Source organism: Marmota monax, unplaced genomic scaffold (genome assembly GCF_021218885.2).
Source record: "Marmota monax isolate L192 unplaced genomic scaffold, Marmota_monax_Labrador192_F-V1.1 WCK01_AAM20220418_F8-fsc00127, whole genome shotgun sequence".
Classification (NCBI taxonomy): domain Eukaryota; kingdom Metazoa; phylum Chordata; class Mammalia; order Rodentia; family Sciuridae; genus Marmota; species Marmota monax.
In genome coordinates this window covers 2,448,629-2,466,427 of record NW_026692894.1, presented here as the reverse complement: position 1 = coordinate 2,466,427, position 17,799 = coordinate 2,448,629, and the positions used below count along the sequence as shown (strand labels likewise).

The 17,799-nt window shown below is 50.1% G+C and overlaps 1 protein-coding gene across 5 annotated transcripts in view; it reads left to right on the top strand.

Moving 5' to 3' along the window:
- Daam2 (dishevelled associated activator of morphogenesis 2) overlaps positions 1-17,799 on the top strand; it is a 105,706-nt gene that overhangs the window by 44,434 nt on the left and 43,473 nt on the right. For all 5 annotated transcript variants that reach the window (XM_058581409.1, XM_058581408.1, XM_058581410.1 and 2 more), the window contains one exon: positions 17,348-17,569. In XM_058581409.1, coding sequence (XP_058437392.1) covers positions 17,402-17,569 — 168 coding nt within the window. In that variant the 5' untranslated portion in view covers positions 17,348-17,401. Of the gene's footprint in view, positions 1-17,347; positions 17,570-17,799 lie in introns of those variants that run through there.

Below are 17,799 nucleotides of genomic sequence, written 5' to 3'. Positions count from 1 at the left end.
GTCCTGAACCTGAGCAAGAAAAGAAGAGTTTTCTGTATGAGTCCCGCAACATCCCAGCGCCATGGACCGGACAGGGTTATTATTGAATGTAATGCAATGGCATGTCCAGGCCTGTGAGCTCATCAGTGCTCAGCGAACACTGGTGCACTGGGTTCAAACCAAGCCCTCTCTGATAAGCACTACGTCTCCCTGAGGGACTGACCTCCAAGCCCCAAACCTCTCCCTGTGGCTCCACCCTGGATGTTAACTCCTCAATCACCACTTAAAGGAAGTCAGTAAATGCAATGCCTTTGGTGGTGATTCACAAAGGATCTGAAGACGAGAGATGCACGTGGGCTGTGGAGGGAGGCACATCTGGTTCTAAGCACAGCTTTACCATCAGCGAGTACTGTGGCCTTGCCTCGTCAGCTCAACCTCTGTGGGCTTAGCTTCTTGGAGTGTCAAATAGGGATCTGGTGATGAGACCCTGCTGTGTTTCTTGTGAGTCGAATCAGGACACCTAAAGCACCTCGGATGGTGGCGGGCCCAGAGGAGGAATGAGGATAAATTGCAGGTGTTTTAAAATAAATCCCAGGTTGTGCTGCTGCTGGCCAAGGACACATGGTGAGAAGGTCAGAACAGGTCAGCTCTGACTTGAAGGGAACACCGTGCAGCTGGCTGATTGTTAGAGGAGTCCCTGCACCTGGAAAGTTCAGTGTTTGGCAGTTACCTACAAGTCACCATCCCCCGGAGAGATCTCCCAAAGACGGGAGCCTGGCAGGATGACCGGCCCTTTCCCTGGATTGAGAAGTGTCCCAGGAGGTGGGACTTTCAGTTTTATAGGACCATCCTGTCTCCCCTCAAGCCCACCTGGAGATTCTGTTTTAGTTGGTTGGAACCGGGATCCATGTATCAGTACTTTCTCAGAATGCCTGGTGACTCCACCTGGTAGCTAGGTGTGCTCATGATTCTGGGGGAAAAGGGGGGGGTGAAAGAAAAAGATGGGGCGAGGAGGAAAGAAGCTGGGTAAAATGCTGCAAAACAGGGCTAGAAGAGAGGTGAGGAAGAATTCAACAGTGAGCATCCAGAACACGCACATGGAGAGCTTGTTGAAATGCAGATGGCTGGGTCCTCACCCCACACACGTCAGTCAAACTCAGAGCCTAAGCCACTAGGAGACTCTGGATGCACTGCAGTTTGAGATCTTCTGCCGGAAATGGGAAAACCAAAAGGTAAAGCAAGAGAAGAGACTGGGAAACCCAGCAGTGGTCCAGGCAGGTAGCTTGGTGAGTGCATTTGACCTGAGGCCAAGAGGAGGAGTAAGAGGGGAGCAGTGGGGTCCAAAAGAAGTGGGCCAGCCCGGGCCTGGGCTTGAGGTCAGCCAAACGAGTAAAACAGGATGGTGTCTTGCAGAAACGATTCCAAGCTTATAGCCTGTGGAAGCTCAGGGTGAGTTTGAGACCAGGGCACCGCTGCTAGCCAAATGAGCAGGACAGTGCACGCCCAGCCTCCCAGAGGGTGTGACAACCCAGTCACACCCCGTGTGCCTGAATGGAGCCTGAGGGTGCACACGTGGGAAAGCACAGACCTGCCCCAGGAAGCATTTCCGAGTGTGGAGAATCTGGATAATCCTGGGAGCTTTGGCCAGCCTGTCAAAACCTGCCGCTAATCCCAGCTGGGAAGGGTACACACCCTTTTGTTTGTGACCTTGACCAGGTCATTTGACTTCTCTGTATTCAGGTTTCCTTGTCCTCAAAATTGGGGTACTAATGCTTTTAAGTTTCATGTGAGCATTAAATGAGATAATACATAATGCCTAGGATATAGCAGTTCTCTAGGCAAAGGAAGAGTTAACAGTGCTTCTGTGGTTTTGAACCTCAGGCCTGTGGTGTCATTCCCTGAGGACAGCAGGGGTGTGTGGTCTGAAGGGCAAGGGAGAAAGAGTCCATGGGTGGGGGGGAGTTGAGAGGACCCGCATCAGCTCATCTGAATGGAAATGTACACAGTTGGAAAAACAGAACTGGAGACCAGGGAAAGGAGGGTCGGAGTGATTATCGCTGAACGAATCTGAAATAAGGAGATGGACACGGGGTTTCTAGGGGGAGAAAGGACACGGGAGAAGGGCAGACAGGCAGGGTCTGAGCTTTGGCAGAGCTCCAGCCTATCTAAGGGCCAGGCTTTGTGCTGGGCACCAGGGTTCCTGTTAAACTGGACAGTGTCTGTCCCTGGAGGAAGAGGGTCACAGGCCAGTGAGAGTGAGTGTAATTCAGGAAGCAATAGGTTTGACAATGGGAGGAACCAGGGTGCCGTGCAGGGGGAAGGGCAGCAGGAAAGGCTTCCAGCAGGAAGTGAGACTGGCAGGTGAGGGTCACAGGAGGGGCAGGGGTGGGATGGCTGGGGGTGGCTCCTGGGATGTCTTCCAGGGGAGTCAAAGAGGCCAGAGGAAGCATGGGGTAAGTGGGTCAGATTTCACATGGTCACACCTTGGAGAAGGAGAACTGAGCAGAGGGCCTTGGAAGGGTGACGGGAAGCAAAGTGGTGACCAATGGTTTCCAGGATGAGCAGGTCCCGGGCCTCACTCAGCCGCTGTAGGGAGACCCCTACAGTGGGGAGAATTGGGGTGGAGCTGGCAGGGTGTCAAGGTGGAAGAGAGGTGATCTGGACAGGAGTTCATGCAGCCGGGCTTGGTGGTGCACACCTGTAATCCCAACAACTCATGACGCTGAGGCAGGAGGATGGCACATTCCAGACCAGCCCAGGAAATTTAGCGACACCCTTTCTCAAAAATAAGAAGGGCTGGGGATATAGCTCAGTAGTAAAGCACCTCTAGATTTGATCCCCAGTACCTGCCCTTTCTGCCAAATTAAAAAAAAAAAAAACAGGAAAAGAAATGAGTGCTGTGAGTATTACTCCAGGGCCTGGAGACCTCTCTGGAGGTGGCCTGGTTCCTAGAGGAGACTTCAGCTTCTCAAGCCCTGGATCAGAGCCTCTTTCTCTTGGTGGAAGCACCCATCCCTTGAAACACAGAGAAGACAAATATCTCTTCTGCTTTGCCTACAAGGTGCCTGAGGTTAATGGGATGGGGGCCAGGGATTAAAAACTGGAAACAAAGAAATCAAAGTGCCTGTGCAGAGCTGGGAATTCCAAGGTCTGCTTTACCTTGCAGATTTACAAAGGAGCATTCCTTTGCCTCTTGCTGAGTGTCACTTGAGACACCTCTCCAGGGTGTTTGGCCAAGGTCTGGATGCCTTGAGCATCAGGGAGAGAGGGTGGAAGGGTCTGTGGCGTTCGCATGGTGATTTCTTCTGAGGAGTTGATCCCTTTCTTCACACTCAGCCATGAGGGTTCATTCATTCAGGAGACCTCGCTGAGGACTGAGGACCTGCCACATACAAGGCACTGTGCCAGGAGCTATTCTCATGGGGCCAGAGTCAAGATAGGGGGGAAAAGTTTGTTGTTATAAAAAATATAATTCAAGAAATCAAATAACACCAAGTGCCATGAAGTAGTATATAACGAAGTATCTTATAAACAAAGCAGAAAGGGCTCTTGGGAGCATTGGGGAGAATTTGGGTAGGATGGAAGGCTTCTTGCAGAAGGTGGGATCTGCGTGGGGAATGGAGGGGAGGAGGCAAAGGTGGGCAGGTGATGGGATGGGAGGACACATGGAGGTGGCAGGAGCCATCTTTTACTGTATTTCAAAGCTAAGCTCTTCTCCCGCTTTTATTACCTAATTGCAGAAGGATGAAGGACATATAATCTGTGCAAGTTTAATTTAATGTTATGTCTTTGATTATATGTCTTATAATCGATAGGGTCAAGAGTTCAGGAAATATAGCAACTCATTTAACCCATCAGCTCTTATCAAATTCCTGCTGTGTTGCTGTGGAAAGATCGCCACCGAGGGAGTTGGAGATAAAAACGGAAGTGTCCAAGCCCTCTAGGAATTTCAGTCCCTTGAGCCCTGATGTATTTAGGGAGGAGTGAGTGGGACAGGGTGATTGGAAACCAGGGGGTGTGGGGTGGAGGAGTGAGGTGGAATGAGGAAGGATCAGGGTGGGGGAAGCCCCGTAGTTACTTAAAAGTGGATCAAGGCTGTTTGAGCAGGAAGCCACCCCAGATTAAAGTAACTTGTCTCTGTTCAGTCCTGACCATTCGGGGACTAGAGGTTACATTTTTGGAAACACACTGGGAGTGGTTGTCCTTCCTGGGAAAGATCACTTAGGATGGGCCCCGTAGAGATGGGCAGGACCAGCTGCATGACCCAGTATAAGAGTAAACTGCGAGCCTCCCTGTTGGAAACGTATTTGAAATTTCAAGACGCAATGGCAGAACCTTAAACCAAGTGCCCAGCTCACACACTCAAGATGCTGGCTCCAAGCCAACGGGACTGCCTGGACCTCTCTGGGACTGTGTGGTAAGACGGCGACGTGGGGCATTGAATCTCTCTGTGCAAGTGCTGAGTATTTCCTGAGGGCTGGGTTGGGAGATGAGTGCCATGTCTCCAGGAGCACCTACTGTTTACAGCAGTGCTACCATTTACACACTGCAATCTCCACGCGACAGGAAGGCTGTATCTTGAGTTTGGGAATTGGAGTTTTCACATGTCTTATGAATTTCACTAACTTGGACAAGTTCCTGACCTTCTCTGAGCCTTAAATTCCCTCCATATAAAAATGGCATCATGATACCAACTTGGCAGGATGTTGGTATAATTAAATGAAATAAGAAGTCTGAGAGTTTGAGCCCAGCCTAGCTCTTAATAAATGTTAGTATCCTTCTTTAGAGAAACGTGTTGAATATTTATTTTATTTTTTAATTTTCTTGAAGCACAGAGGATTGAAATAGTTTGGGATACATCCTTGTCATTAATTTGCTTTTCCGTCTCTGGCTTATTGGGGAAGCGGGTGAAACATACCACCCTGATTTCAAAGAGCAGAGGCAGTGGGAGGGCGTGCTCCATCGTACAGCCAGGAGAAATCCAGTCCCATCTGACTTACAAGCTGAATCTGAGTAGGATTGGAACTAGATGGCTTACTATTAGCCTCATTGGGGTATCATCTAGTTTTGCACCTCAGTGTTCTCATCAGCCCCAAGTCCTGACCTCAATGGGTCACCGTGAGATGATAATGTGAATACTCAGCCTCTGGTCCATCCTTTGATAGTCCTTCAAATAGTCTTTGCTCCTCATCCACAGCATGGTTTGTGGAAAACTGAAGAAAAGACATTAGAAACATTCCTAAATATTATGCTTGGGCAACTCTTTTATCAACTAAGAGTGGGTTTGTTAGAAATTGGCATGGGTGCTGCTTTTCAGTGGTCTTGTACCTCTGGTCCTATATTTTGGGGAGCTGGAAGGTTGTCTTTCTGCTTAGGATTGAAAGTCAGTGCAATTGTGTGTATTTGCTTCTTGGAGATAAACATGCAAAAACACACAGTACATGGGCTCATACACCACCCCACATGCACATGTATCACCTACATATGCACCCCACACATACCACTTACACGTACACCCACACTACATATATGCAAGCACTGCCTGCACACACCACCTACACATACACACATAAACAGACATGCACAAAATACACGTGCTGCACACACACCAACCCACATAAACACCCCACCTCTGAGCCCACGGTCAACCCTCACATGCTAGCTTGCGTTAGTCTCTCCACTGCGTCTCCTTCCCTCCCTCTGCAATCTTGCCTGAGCATCTCCTCTACTTGCTTATCCAGTGTGTGAGGATTAGGTGTCTCCCCTGTCCCACCCCGTGCACCCCACTCCCAGTGCCTTGTCTTGAAGACTCCAGGTCATGGCTTCCATTCTTCATCCCCTTGGCCAACCCATTGCCTCTCACGGATTCCTGGACTGTAACTCAGGCTTCCTGGGCCCTGTTCCTGCTCTCCCAGAGTCCTTACTGCGTCACTTCTGTCCTACATCTGGAGACATTTGGGTGGAGCCAGGCCATGCCTGTGGGTGCTCTGCTAAGCTTCTCCCTACTGCTTATCCAGTTATGAGCACTCAGTTCTCTCCATGCGGGTCCATCCCTGGACTTAGCAACCTCTATGCGGAGCCAGGGGCCAGGAAAGGGGAAGAGGGCTCAGTGTGAGGCCCTGCCATGGCAGGCCCTTTGATACCTGCTCTTCATTTGGGGCTCACAGTAGCCCTGGGAGGTGGGCTTTATCATCCCATGTGCCCACGAGAAGTAAGTAACTTAAAGTATGAAAGTGTGTACTACACAGAGTACCAGTGTACCACCTGCCTCATGGAACAGGAGACCTACTGAGCCTCAGGCTCCGGTGGGGAGTCCTTGCTCTCCAATCCCCAATCCCCAGACTATGGAGTCTTTCCCAAGATCTATAAGTGGCTTATTATATTAGTAGTTTTCTGCAGGGTAACCAGCATCAGTGATCTCTGTCCTTGGTGGTTTTAATATAGTAAGGCTATGAGTAGAACTGTTTTGTTTGTTTTATACAGTTTTATTGAGGTGTGATTGGCTCCACCATATGAGTAAAGTATATAATAAGTTTTGACATTTGTATAGACCCTTGAAACCATTACCACAATCAACATAATGTGTCTATCATCTGCAAGAGTTCCCTCTTATAAACCACCCTCCCTCCCCCACTACCTTTCCACAGGCAATTACTGATCTGCTTTTTTACTATAAATTTTCTAGAATTTTAGGTAAATAGAATCACATAATATGTAGTGTCTTGTCTTCTGGCTTTTTTCACATAGCATAATTATCCTGAGATTCATCACCAGACAGTAGAGAGCAATAGTCATTCCTTCTCCTTGTTGAGTCGTGGTCTGCCATATGGATCTACTGCACAGTTTACTGATTTACCTGGTGATGGGCATTCAGGTTGCTTCTGGTTTGGAGCTATGGCACATAAAACTGCTGTGAGCATTCATGAGCAAGTCTTTGGACATATGCTTTCATTTCTCTTGGGAAAATACCTGGGAGTGGAAGGGCAGGGTCATATGTGAATGTGTGTTTGACTTTTTAAGATACTGCCAAACTGTTTACTGCAGCAGCCGTACCATTTCACATTCCCGCCAGCAGCAGTGTGAGAGAGCTCCCTGTCTTACATGTCCTCTCCAGCACTTGGCTGTAGATCTGATTTCGAGGCTTGGTGGGTATGGAACTTGTGAGCCCCCAATGGCCAAGCCCAACAGTTGAAGCAGGTGGCTTTCAGGTTGGACTGGGAAACCTTGGAAGGATCCCAAAGCAAGGACAGCAGAATCAGGGGTTTTCTAGAAGCATTCTTCAAATTGCTGTTTGCAGGATGGCTGGCGAAGGTCAGGGAATGAGAGGTTGGCACTAGCTTCAGCATGAGATCACATGGTCTGGACCAGGCCTGTCGATGTCTGAGAATAAAACAAAACCAAGCTACATCCCCAGCTCTTTTTATTTTTTAATTTGAGACAGAGTCTTGCTAAGTTTCCCAGGCCGGCCTTAAACTTGTGATCCTCTGAGCTCGATCTCTGGACCCAGGGGGATTACAGGCATGTGCCACCATGCTTGGCTTATTTTAGGCATTTTGGGGAAAGGTGGCAAGAGTTGTTAACAAGAAGGGGCATGAGGATCAATGAGCAGTCAGAGGGGACTGTGACCTTGGGAGACTAAAGCTCTGTGAGGGCAGGAGCTATGTCTGATGGATCTACCTTTACAGCCTCGCACCAAGAGCCAGGCAGAGAGTAAGTGCTGAGAAATCAGTGGTTGAATGGATAATGACCAAGTGCGCAAATTATGAGCTCATGGGACCTCATGGGATATGATTCACCTCAACCAGCATCTGTCAACACCGTGTGGATTTTGTAGCACAGATCTGAGTGTCAGGGGTAGAAGGAACTCCTGAGACTATGTGGTTTGACCTATTCATTTGCAGATGAGTTCTAAAGAAACTATGTTCTCTTGTCCAAGGTCATTCAGATAGGCTCATAGACCAAAGCTGGACCCTATTCTAGGTCTCTTTTAGCAATAACCTGTTTTTCTTCCCTGGGAACATAGTGATTCATAGATCTTTGGGATGTCATTCTGCAAACATTCCTCGGACTTAAACGTTGGTCCTTGGCTCATCATAACCTATCCACAGTTTATTTGTCTCGTTATTTCCCTTCCCCACAAACTGAACTCTTATTTATCATGTATTTTTCTAGTTCTTAGTAATGCATTTAGGTGTTCAGCAACTATTTGTTAGAATGAATGAATGAACAGATGGAATTGTGTGAACAAGGTGAGTGGGGAGGAGAGGTCACCTTGGACCTACATGTGCAACCACATTTGTCTCTTAGGAGACAGCTCAGCTCACATATCCCCTCTCCCCTCCCAATGGCACCCCTAAGCAGGTAGATGTACCTATGGTCCAGGATTTTGGTCTAGCCAGCCCCAGGGCACAGGCACAGCCTTTTCTGGTGTGAACGTAGGCTGCTGAGAGGGGTGAGCTGGAGTGTAAGAGAATAGCATGAGCCTAGGGCCCTTGTGCACAGGCCCAGCTGGGTTCCAGGACAGGCTTGCCATCAGGATCATGAGTGAGAGAATGCCTTTTGTCCTGGGACCACAGAGAAAGAGGACCACAAGGAGTGGCCAGTGGGGTTCTCATGGCCAGGCTGTGGGGTGGTGCTGGGCTCTCAGCACAGTGGGGCTCTCAAGTAGGAGACCAAGGTATAGAGCGACGGAGGAAGCTGGCTGCCATTTCCTCTGCACCACTTCACTTCTGACAGTCCCCTGTGCGGGAGCTGGAGGAGGGGTTGGCTTCCTGGAGGCAGAGGGTTGCCCGGTGGAGGCTGGTTTCTCTTTGGCCAGCTCGAGTGGGCAGCAGATCTTGGGTGTCGAAACTCCTTCTTCTCTCAGTTCACAGCTGTCGCCCACAGAGCTCCCCACACCCATCACTCTCAGCCAACTCCTTGTTTTACGTGCCCAGTACATGTCTTGCCAAGGTCCCCTTATCTTGCACCCATGCCAGCGTCTCCCTCCTTACCCTCCTCCAGGACACCTCTGACACCATTCCTTCCTCTCTATTGGGGGCCTTTCAGGATCTCATTAACTTTCATTCCAATGGACAGAGTGGCCACTGACTCTCTCACTTGTCTGCTTCTCCTGCCTGTAATCCACCCCATGTGCTGCCACCAGGAATGTCTGGCCAATATCAGTTCTGACCAGACCCCACAGATTCTTTCTTCTAAAAGTCAATGAGCTATTCAGCCACACGACAAACACCGACCACTGAAGGCCCTGCACTCAAGGCTTTCCTTCATCTGGCCCTCGTCTTGTTGCCAAATGCATTTCTTTGAATCCTACATTGCAGCTTAGAAAGAGTGACTTCCCTTAGCCCCTTGCTCACCTGGGGACATGGTTGGTGCCAGGTCCTCGTTCTGGCACAGCCTTTGTTGAGAATACCCTCTTGGACCCCCATTGCCATATTCCAACCTTCTCCTCCGTGGCCCAGCTTCAGTGCTGCCTCGTCTGGTGAGTACTCCACATCACCCCAGCCTGAACTCATGTCCCTCCCTGCAGTCCCAGGGCTGGCGTGGCACCTCCCCTCCTCCCTCACGTCCGAGGGCTGCCTTGCAGGGATGTCATGGGACGGGGCTCCCTGGACCAGACACAGCTGAGGTCTGGGCTCCCTCTGAACATCTCTCTGACCCTCGGATTCCTTCCACCGTAGAAAGGGGAGGTCAGATTCCCAGAAGAACACATCCCGGGTGGTGCACCAGCAATTGTAACTTTATTGGGATCCTAATCCCTAGGCTCGAGCACAGCTTTCCCAGTTCAGTGGGTCAGACAAGGACAAGGGACAGGCCAGTGTGACATATTAAGTCAACCCAAATGGATGCTGATGTAGATTAAAGATAATTAGATATTGTCAATAACATGGAAATCAACCTAATAGCACAGTGACTGGCAGCGTGTTTCTGCGACAGGCCAGGTAGTAAGTATTTTTGGCTTTGTGAGCCATGTGGTCTCTGTTGCTTGAAAATAGCCTCAGTCAATACTTACACCAACGGGCATGGCTGTGCGCCACTAAAGCCGTATTTACAAAGACGGTCTGCGGTCTGGCTTTGGCTCCGGTAGTCTAGGCCAACCCTTGTAATGTTATATAAAACTCATTCATATATAAACTTTTTGAAACATATAAGTCAACACTCAGGCATTTTTGCAGTTTCTATGTGGCTTTTAACAACATCAACTTCTACGAGGCAATTATTCTAGGTGGTTTATAAATATTAACCAATTCAGTCCTCACGGCAACCCAATGCAGTATGTACTCTTATTATTTCTTCCGTCTTACAGATGAGGAAACTGAGGCTCAGAGAGGCTAAGTAACTTGTCTGAAATCACATAGTTTAAGCTCATGGCAAGTGGTTTCAGGACAGAAGTGGGTGTAAGGAGATTATGAGGGACCTAGTTTGTTGCCCACAGAGCCCAAGGGGATGGTCTTCAGATGCTTGGGGTGGGAGCAGGCGTGGTGTAGGTGGACGGAGGGCCTAACATGTCGCCTGGGATGGAAAAGCCACTTCCCTGCTGTGGGGAGCCAGACACAGGGTAACCTGGGCCTGGGCCACTTCTTAGGTGACTCCCCAGGGCACAGGAGGGCCAATGACAGGAAGCATCTCTGCCTGAGGAGCAGGAAATGGTTTTCATTCCTTCTGCTTCACACAGGGCTCAGGGAGGCTCTGGGCCCAGCCTCAGGGGACCTGGTGGAGAGAGGAAGGCAGAGAAGCAGGCTCCCTGGATGCCTTCAGTTGTGGCCACAAACCAGGGTGTTTGACCCGCCAGTTCCCTTTGCCTGTTGACTGAGCTACAAAGGGACAAAGCCACCAGCCAGGACTCTGTCCCACTCGGTGCCATGCTGGTCTTCCCTCCCTCCATCCTTAGCCCGTGCTGTTCCCCTCTCTGGGACACCTGTGCCATCCCTAACCCCTCCTCAATTCTCTCATCTCTTTTAAGATTGGCCCAATGTCACCTCCTGGGAGCCTGCTTCCCCTTCACCACCCCCAGGCTGGGCAAGGTCCCCCGCACAGTGCCACCCCAACTCCTCTCTCTACCTTCCGTCCTGTCACTGCCTTCGTGTCCCTGGCTCTCCCACTAGGAGGGGACCTCCTGGAGGGAGGGCCTGTTTGCCCCGTGTCCTCATCACCGAGGTCGGTATCTAGCACTTGGGATAGAGGCTGGTGAAAAGCAGGTGTGTGTGAAGGTGACACTACTGCCTGAAACCCAGCCTCCCCACTTACAGGGCTTGGTCCTTGGGCAAGTTGCCTGGCCTTTGGGCGTCTTGACGATGGTGGTCAGTGATGTTGGTGAAGAGTTGGGGGGATGAAGGAGGTAATGCAGGCAGTGGTCGTTACCTGCCTGGCCTCTAGGAGGCACTGTGGAGGAGGCCAAACAGAGAGAGTCAGAAGCGTGTCCTTGCCTTGTTACCCTCAAGTGAGGAAGGGGGGAAGGGGACAAGAGAAGGCACTTTGAATGCCCCAAAGCCACAACATCAACCAAAAGAACTGAAGGATTCGTCAGGGTCTGGATCTGGATTGTCCCCAAAAAACTCGTGTGTTGAAAGCATGGTCCCCAGTGCAGCAGGGCTCCGAGGTGGGGCTTTGAGGCAAGAGTGGATCATGAGGGCTCTGACCTCATCAGCAGATGGAACCACTGATAGCTGGATGAACAACTGGAAGGTGGGATCTAGTGGGAGGTAGTAGGTCACTGGGGCGGGCCCTGGAAGGGTTTATCTAGTCCCTGGACTCTCCACCCCTGGTCCTCTCTGCTTCCTGGCCACCAGCAGCTGAGCAGCTTTCCTCCGCCACACCCTGCCACCATGATGTTCTTCTGTCTTACCTCAGGCCCAGGGCAATGGAGTCGGCTGACCATGGACTGAGACCTCTACAATTGTGAGCCAAAATAAATCTTTCCTCCTCTAAGTCTGTTATCAGGTATTTTTTGGTCACAGCAATAAGCTGACTAACAAAGGGGCTTATGAGTTAGCTTTGGTCGTGACAGGAGCACTGGACTTGGAGTCACAATATTTACTTGGGAGTCCTAGCTCTGTCTCTGAGTAGCTGGGTGTTGTTGACCAAACTGTCACAGCTCCTAAAGACCCAACACCAAATCAACTGTGAGGGGGGATTGTAATCATAACCACCTCCCAAGGTCACTATGAAGCTGCGGTGAGATAGCAGAGCCACAGAACACCTGGCCCAGCTCCCAGGAAATGCAGAATCTGAGTTAGTGAATCAGAATCTGCCAAATACTTGAGAAAACTCTGAGTAGAACTCAGCCTGGGGTATTGGACATGTGTCCTTGTCCTATTGCTTAATAGTTTACCAATCTAGAGTTGTACAGTCCTGGGTTTGAATCCTAACTATGTCATTAGCTAGCAGTATAGCCATGCAAGTTATTTAACCTCTCTAAATTTTGTTGTTGTTTTCCTGTTAATTACTTCTTTAAAATGAAACCACCTATCTCAGACACTTGTGGGCTAAAATGTAGGTACAGCCCAGTGTCTGGCACATAACAAAGTCTGAAGTATTAGCATTAATCTGTACTTTCTGAAGTTTGAAGAAGAAGCATTAATGATATAGTAAATCCCAAAATGTAAAAACTGGTATGTGGGGTGGCTTGGGGGTAAGGATCAGGCTTTTCATCTTTGCAGGCCAAATAGGAAGAATGAGATCAAGTTAGGAGTCCTTTAGTCTTGGGGTGGAGTGTGGGGCAGTGCTCAGTTCAGTTTGAGGAGAGTCCATTGGGAATGGGACAGTGGGAAGGGTCAAGGCTTCTAGGATCCTTGAAGGTCTTTACCAAAAGCCAGCACTGTGCAGAGAGGAAACTGAGTCCCAAAGAGAACGCCATGGTCCCCTGACTCATGACTGCTAATGACAGAGATGGGACCAGTCCTTGTCTCCGAGATAAAGCAATTCATTTCTGCACGGTGTGGGAGAGGGCTGTGACAGGGGTCACAGGAGTGGAGGAGACCCTTCGAGGGGGCTCACAGACCTCACAGGAGGCGCTGGCCAGATGGCTGGTGGTGTAGGGGCTGACAGTCCTGAGAAGACCTTGTCCCCACAGGAAGAAGGGAGGGAGCAAGGAAGCAGGATGTGGAGGGCAGGGAGCTGTCAGCGCCAGGAATCTTTCACAGAGAGAAAAGGGGCTGCGAGTGGAGGTGGGCTAAATCCCCCAACCCACCCCCCTCCTGAGGTCCAGCCCCCTGGGTTTCCTTCTGTTTTCTTCTGTTGCTTCTCAATTCTACTCTGAGGTGGAAACTGCCATTGTTCCTGTTCCCAAAGGGCTTTTGTAGAGACAAAACTCTCTGGCCACCTGGCCTCTCCCACTCCCTCAGGGGTTAGGACCAGGATTTTTTTTTCTCCCTCCTCCCTTTCCTTCTTTTCTTGTTTTTTAAAATTTTATTTTTAATGGATACATAATAAATGTACATTTTAAAAATATGTATTTTTTTATTGTAGCTGGACACAATATTTTATTTTATTTATTTTCACGTGGTGCTGAGGATCGAACCCAGTGCCTCACGTGTGCCAGGCAAATGCTCTACCGCTGAGCCCCAGCCCCAGCCCCTAGTTGTACATTTTTTGGGGGGTCCAGTACGATGTTTTGATGCCTGTCTGCCTGATGCAATGATCAAATCAGGGCAATAGGCCTATCTATCACCTCCAACATTTGTCATTGCTATGCATACGTTTCTAATAAGAGAGAGCTCAGTGCCCCGCGAGGAGCCCCACTCTGGCCTAGATTTCCCATTTACGGAAGGCACAGCTGGGTGACTTCTTAAATCTGGCTGGGCCAATTCCTACAAGGCCAGGCCCGGGTACCTCGGCCTGGAGAAGGAAGAGCTGCAGCTCTGGGCAGGGCAGCCTTGCCTTGCTGGTAACACTGACAGCGAAGCCCCAGCAGCAGTTCTGATCTTTATCTCGTGAGTGGCCAGGTTTTCCAGGTGTTTTACTTCCATTGCTTCATAGACTCCTCACCAAAACCTAAAAAAAAGGAGGAAGTTGCTGTGATTATTTTGGTATCACAGAGGAGCAACCCGAGGCCCTCAGAAGCTAAGAGTCATGACCAAGGTCACCAGGCAGAAAGGTGAGGCCAGGAGTCCCAGCCCCATCTGTCTGACTGCAAGGCCTCTGCAACCAGGAAGCTGGAGTGCAGGGGGGTTAGAGCAGGGCAGGTGAGAAGTCGGGCTTTGGAAGATAGAAGTGGTTCCTACAGATGGAGGAGAGGCCGGTGGACTTTGGGATCTCCCTTAGTCTCTGCTCCTCTAGAGGGGTCTTGAGACTAGAGCAGGCCTTCCTTCCTTCCTTCCTTCCTTCCTTCCTTCCTTCCTTCCTTCCACCCTTCCCTTCTTCCCTGCCTCCCATCATCCTTCCCTCCCCTCTTCCCTCCCTCCCTTTCTCCCTTCCATCCTTCCTTCCTTCCTTCCTTCCTTCCACTGATTGAACCAGGGGTAGTCTACCACTGAGCTGTATCCCCAGCCCTTTTTACATTTTATTGAAAGGCAGGGTCTCCCTTTGTTGTTGAGGCTGGTTTTGAACTTGTGATCCTCCTGCCTCAGCCTCCCAAGTATCTGGAACTTCAGGCTCTTGCCACCATCCCCAGCTGAAACTAGAGGTATTTCTAAACTAAGCTACAGGGGCTGGCTTCTTTAGCAGAGGGAGGTTATTGGGGGCCTATGGGCAAGATGAGAAAAAAGGTCCATTGACAGATGAAGACAAGCTCTGGTGGGACAGTGACTGGACACAGCTGGCCGCTGGAGTGTCCTCGGTTTTCATCCCAGCTCTATCTCTAGCTGTGTGACCTTAGATAGGACGTTTCCTCTTTGATCTTCGGTTCTCCGAGCTGTGCCCTGAAGCTCCGTGCTTTCTGAGGCTCCCTCCTGCTGACAGCCTGTGGTTTCAGCCTTGGATGTTCAGATGGGGCCTCCAGAAGGGGAGGCAAGAAAAGACTTAAGAGGGCGTCTCTGGGAGGAGAGTTGTCTTTTGGAACGTAAACAGACCTGGGAGCCTCAAACAGGCAGCCCCTTAAAAGGGCAAATATGTGCGTGCCCGGAGTGGGACAGGCCTTGCTCTTGGGGGATGGAACTTCTCTCTGGAGGGAGAAGTTTCTACCGTGTCTACCTTTCCCCTCCACTCCCTGTGCTTAGGGAGATGTTGAAACTATTCAATAACAGGTGTGGCCTGGACGTGAACCAGTCAGAGCAGTCAGGCTGTGAACAGGAGGTATAAGTTTGGACCAGAGTGTCCAAAGGTTGGACAGCCCAACCCCTGCGCATGATTTTTCCAGAAAAGTCTGGCTTAGGCGCTAAAGAGCCAAGAGTTGGATGGGGCATGTTGAGTGGGGGAGGCAGGAAGAGGGGACTACTATCCTCCCAGACATCAGCCTGTCCCCCTAGAGCCCTGCCATGCTGCCACCCAGCCTCACCACACCTTCATGCCCTACATGACGCAGTCCAGCTGACCAGCTGCTGGTGCACTGCAGAGCCTTAGGAGACAAAGGGGAGCTGGTCTGTATTCTGTGTGGTCATCCCCTGCTCCATAACAGGCAGGATACCTCCCTGGAGCCTGTTCCTGTCTGCCTGAGGACATGGAGCCTGACTGTCGGCCATCAGGGCTTTGTCTCACACACTCTTGGCCCCTGGCTACCAAGTCCTGTGGAAGTCTCCCTTCCTCTACATTTTCCTCAGCTGCCAGCCTGTCCCAGGCCTTGGGTCCATGTGCCAGGATCACTGTGTTCACCTGCCGTCTGCCTCCCTACCTTCAGACCCTGGGACTGATTCTCATTCCCTACAAAAGTTCCTGATGGCTTGTCACCTGGTGACAGAGATTTCAATCAGTAGTGCCTGACTGAATATTAAGGACCCGTCTTTCCCCCTTTTCCATGAGCATAGGTCATTTCCCAACTGACCAAGAGACATGTACTCAGCACAAACTAAGCACAAGTACTTTATTAGCTATAGAAGTGAAGTGGGTGTCAAGAAGCAGGAGACAGGACCCCTGCCCTCCAGGGGCCTTTGCTGTATTCATGACGGGCAATATGATAATTAGAAGATGTCCTTAGACAATGTGTTTTTTGAGGGTTGCCTAGGTCCGTTAAAAGACTTGTCACAAATCTTGTAAAAACAAAACAAAACATAACATAAAAACAGAGCCAATAAAAAGTTCTAGAATGACAATTAAAATAGATCATGATTTATGTGAAAAGCCGGATGTTACAGTAAATTATTACATGGATAGAGTTCAGAAATAAAGCAATGTTCTCTAGAAGTTATCTTGAGTTCACTAGGAACAAGTTATACCACATGTATCTTGTTGTTTTTTTCTTTGATAAGGTTCTAGAGCTCGGTGCAGAGGAATGCCCTAGATTTAGCATACCTTGAGTTCCACAGGGTTTTAGGAAAAAATTTTTCATTTTGTCATCATAGAAAAGAGGGCTGGATAGAAGCATAGTCATGTGGCTTTCGAGCTGGTTGAAGCAGTGAACCGTGAGAGTATTGATGAATAGTTCTCTGGCATTCTGAGATGAGGTGGTTGTGTTATGGGGCTGAATGTCTTTGTCATTGTTGACATGTTCAGTGACGATGTGGATGATGGCCATAGACCTTCTAATCAAGTCAGTGATCTGAATCAAGGAGAAACAGCTAAGAAGAATTGATCCCCCGCCCCCAAATGAATACCATCCAACAGAGAGAAATAGTCTTATATTTATGTTGCAAAACTTCAGATCTATAAGTATGGGATGGGGAAAATCTAGCTGGGCCTTGTTGCTATTTCACATTTATCCAAGTACAACAGGCTGGGCAGAAAACTGAGCAGATGTCAGAACCTCCAATCCTCTGTCTGTGGGAGGCCCCTGAACTAGGAGCTGTGCCACAGAGTCACCTTGGGGCTTTCCCTGCCAGCCCACCTCCACCCGTCCCTCCCTATTGGATGGTGCTTTTAAATCAGTCACTCCCAGATCCTGCAGCGAGTCGAGTGAGTGAACCCTCTTGGAAACTGCTCTTGCAGAGGGCGGGGAATCAGGTCCTGTCTGCACAGTCATGGAGAGGGTAACTAAGTGCCAGCTCTGAGCACCTCGAAGTCACATTCTGTGATTACAGCCCTCCTCCAGGGGCAAAGAGAGGGATGTGGAAGTGTCTGTGGCAGAAAACACTCGGGCACGGTAGGAAGGACATATAAATGCCTCCAGGTGGAAGGAGCTGGAAGAAACAGAGGCAGTGGGGGAAAGGGAGGCAGCCTTGGCTATTGGTTGTGAGCACCTGGCAGCTGAGGGACAAGGATTCTGAAGGCAGAGTGACCTCTGCCCCCACCTGCCTGACCGACATGCCTGATTGCCGGTGCTGTCTGTCTTGCTTCCTAGATCGTGATGAGGACCTGAGCATCTGCCTGCTGACAACCCCGGCCTAAAGTGACCATGGCCCCCCGCAAGAGGAGCCGCCATGGCCTGGGCTTCCTGTGCTGCTTTGGGGGCAATGACCTCCCTGAGATCAACCTCCGGGACAACCACCCTCTGCAGTACATGGAGTTCAGCAGCCCCATCCCCAACCCGGAAGAGCTTAATGTCTGCTTCGCAGAGCTGGTGGTGAGTGGGTGAGGGGCAGATGACGGCGGGGAGGGGGCAGATGGACAAGCAGAGTGGAACAGAGTGAGAGCCCATGAGCCGGGTCTCCACCTCTCAAGGCTCCTCTTGGGGCTGAGGCAGTCCCCCTGAAACATTTCAGCAATGCAGAAGAAGTCTCTCACTGGGGTGGGCATCATGCAATGGTCCCCAGAAGAAGAGACCCACCTCCTATTCCCTGGGAATTCTCAGTC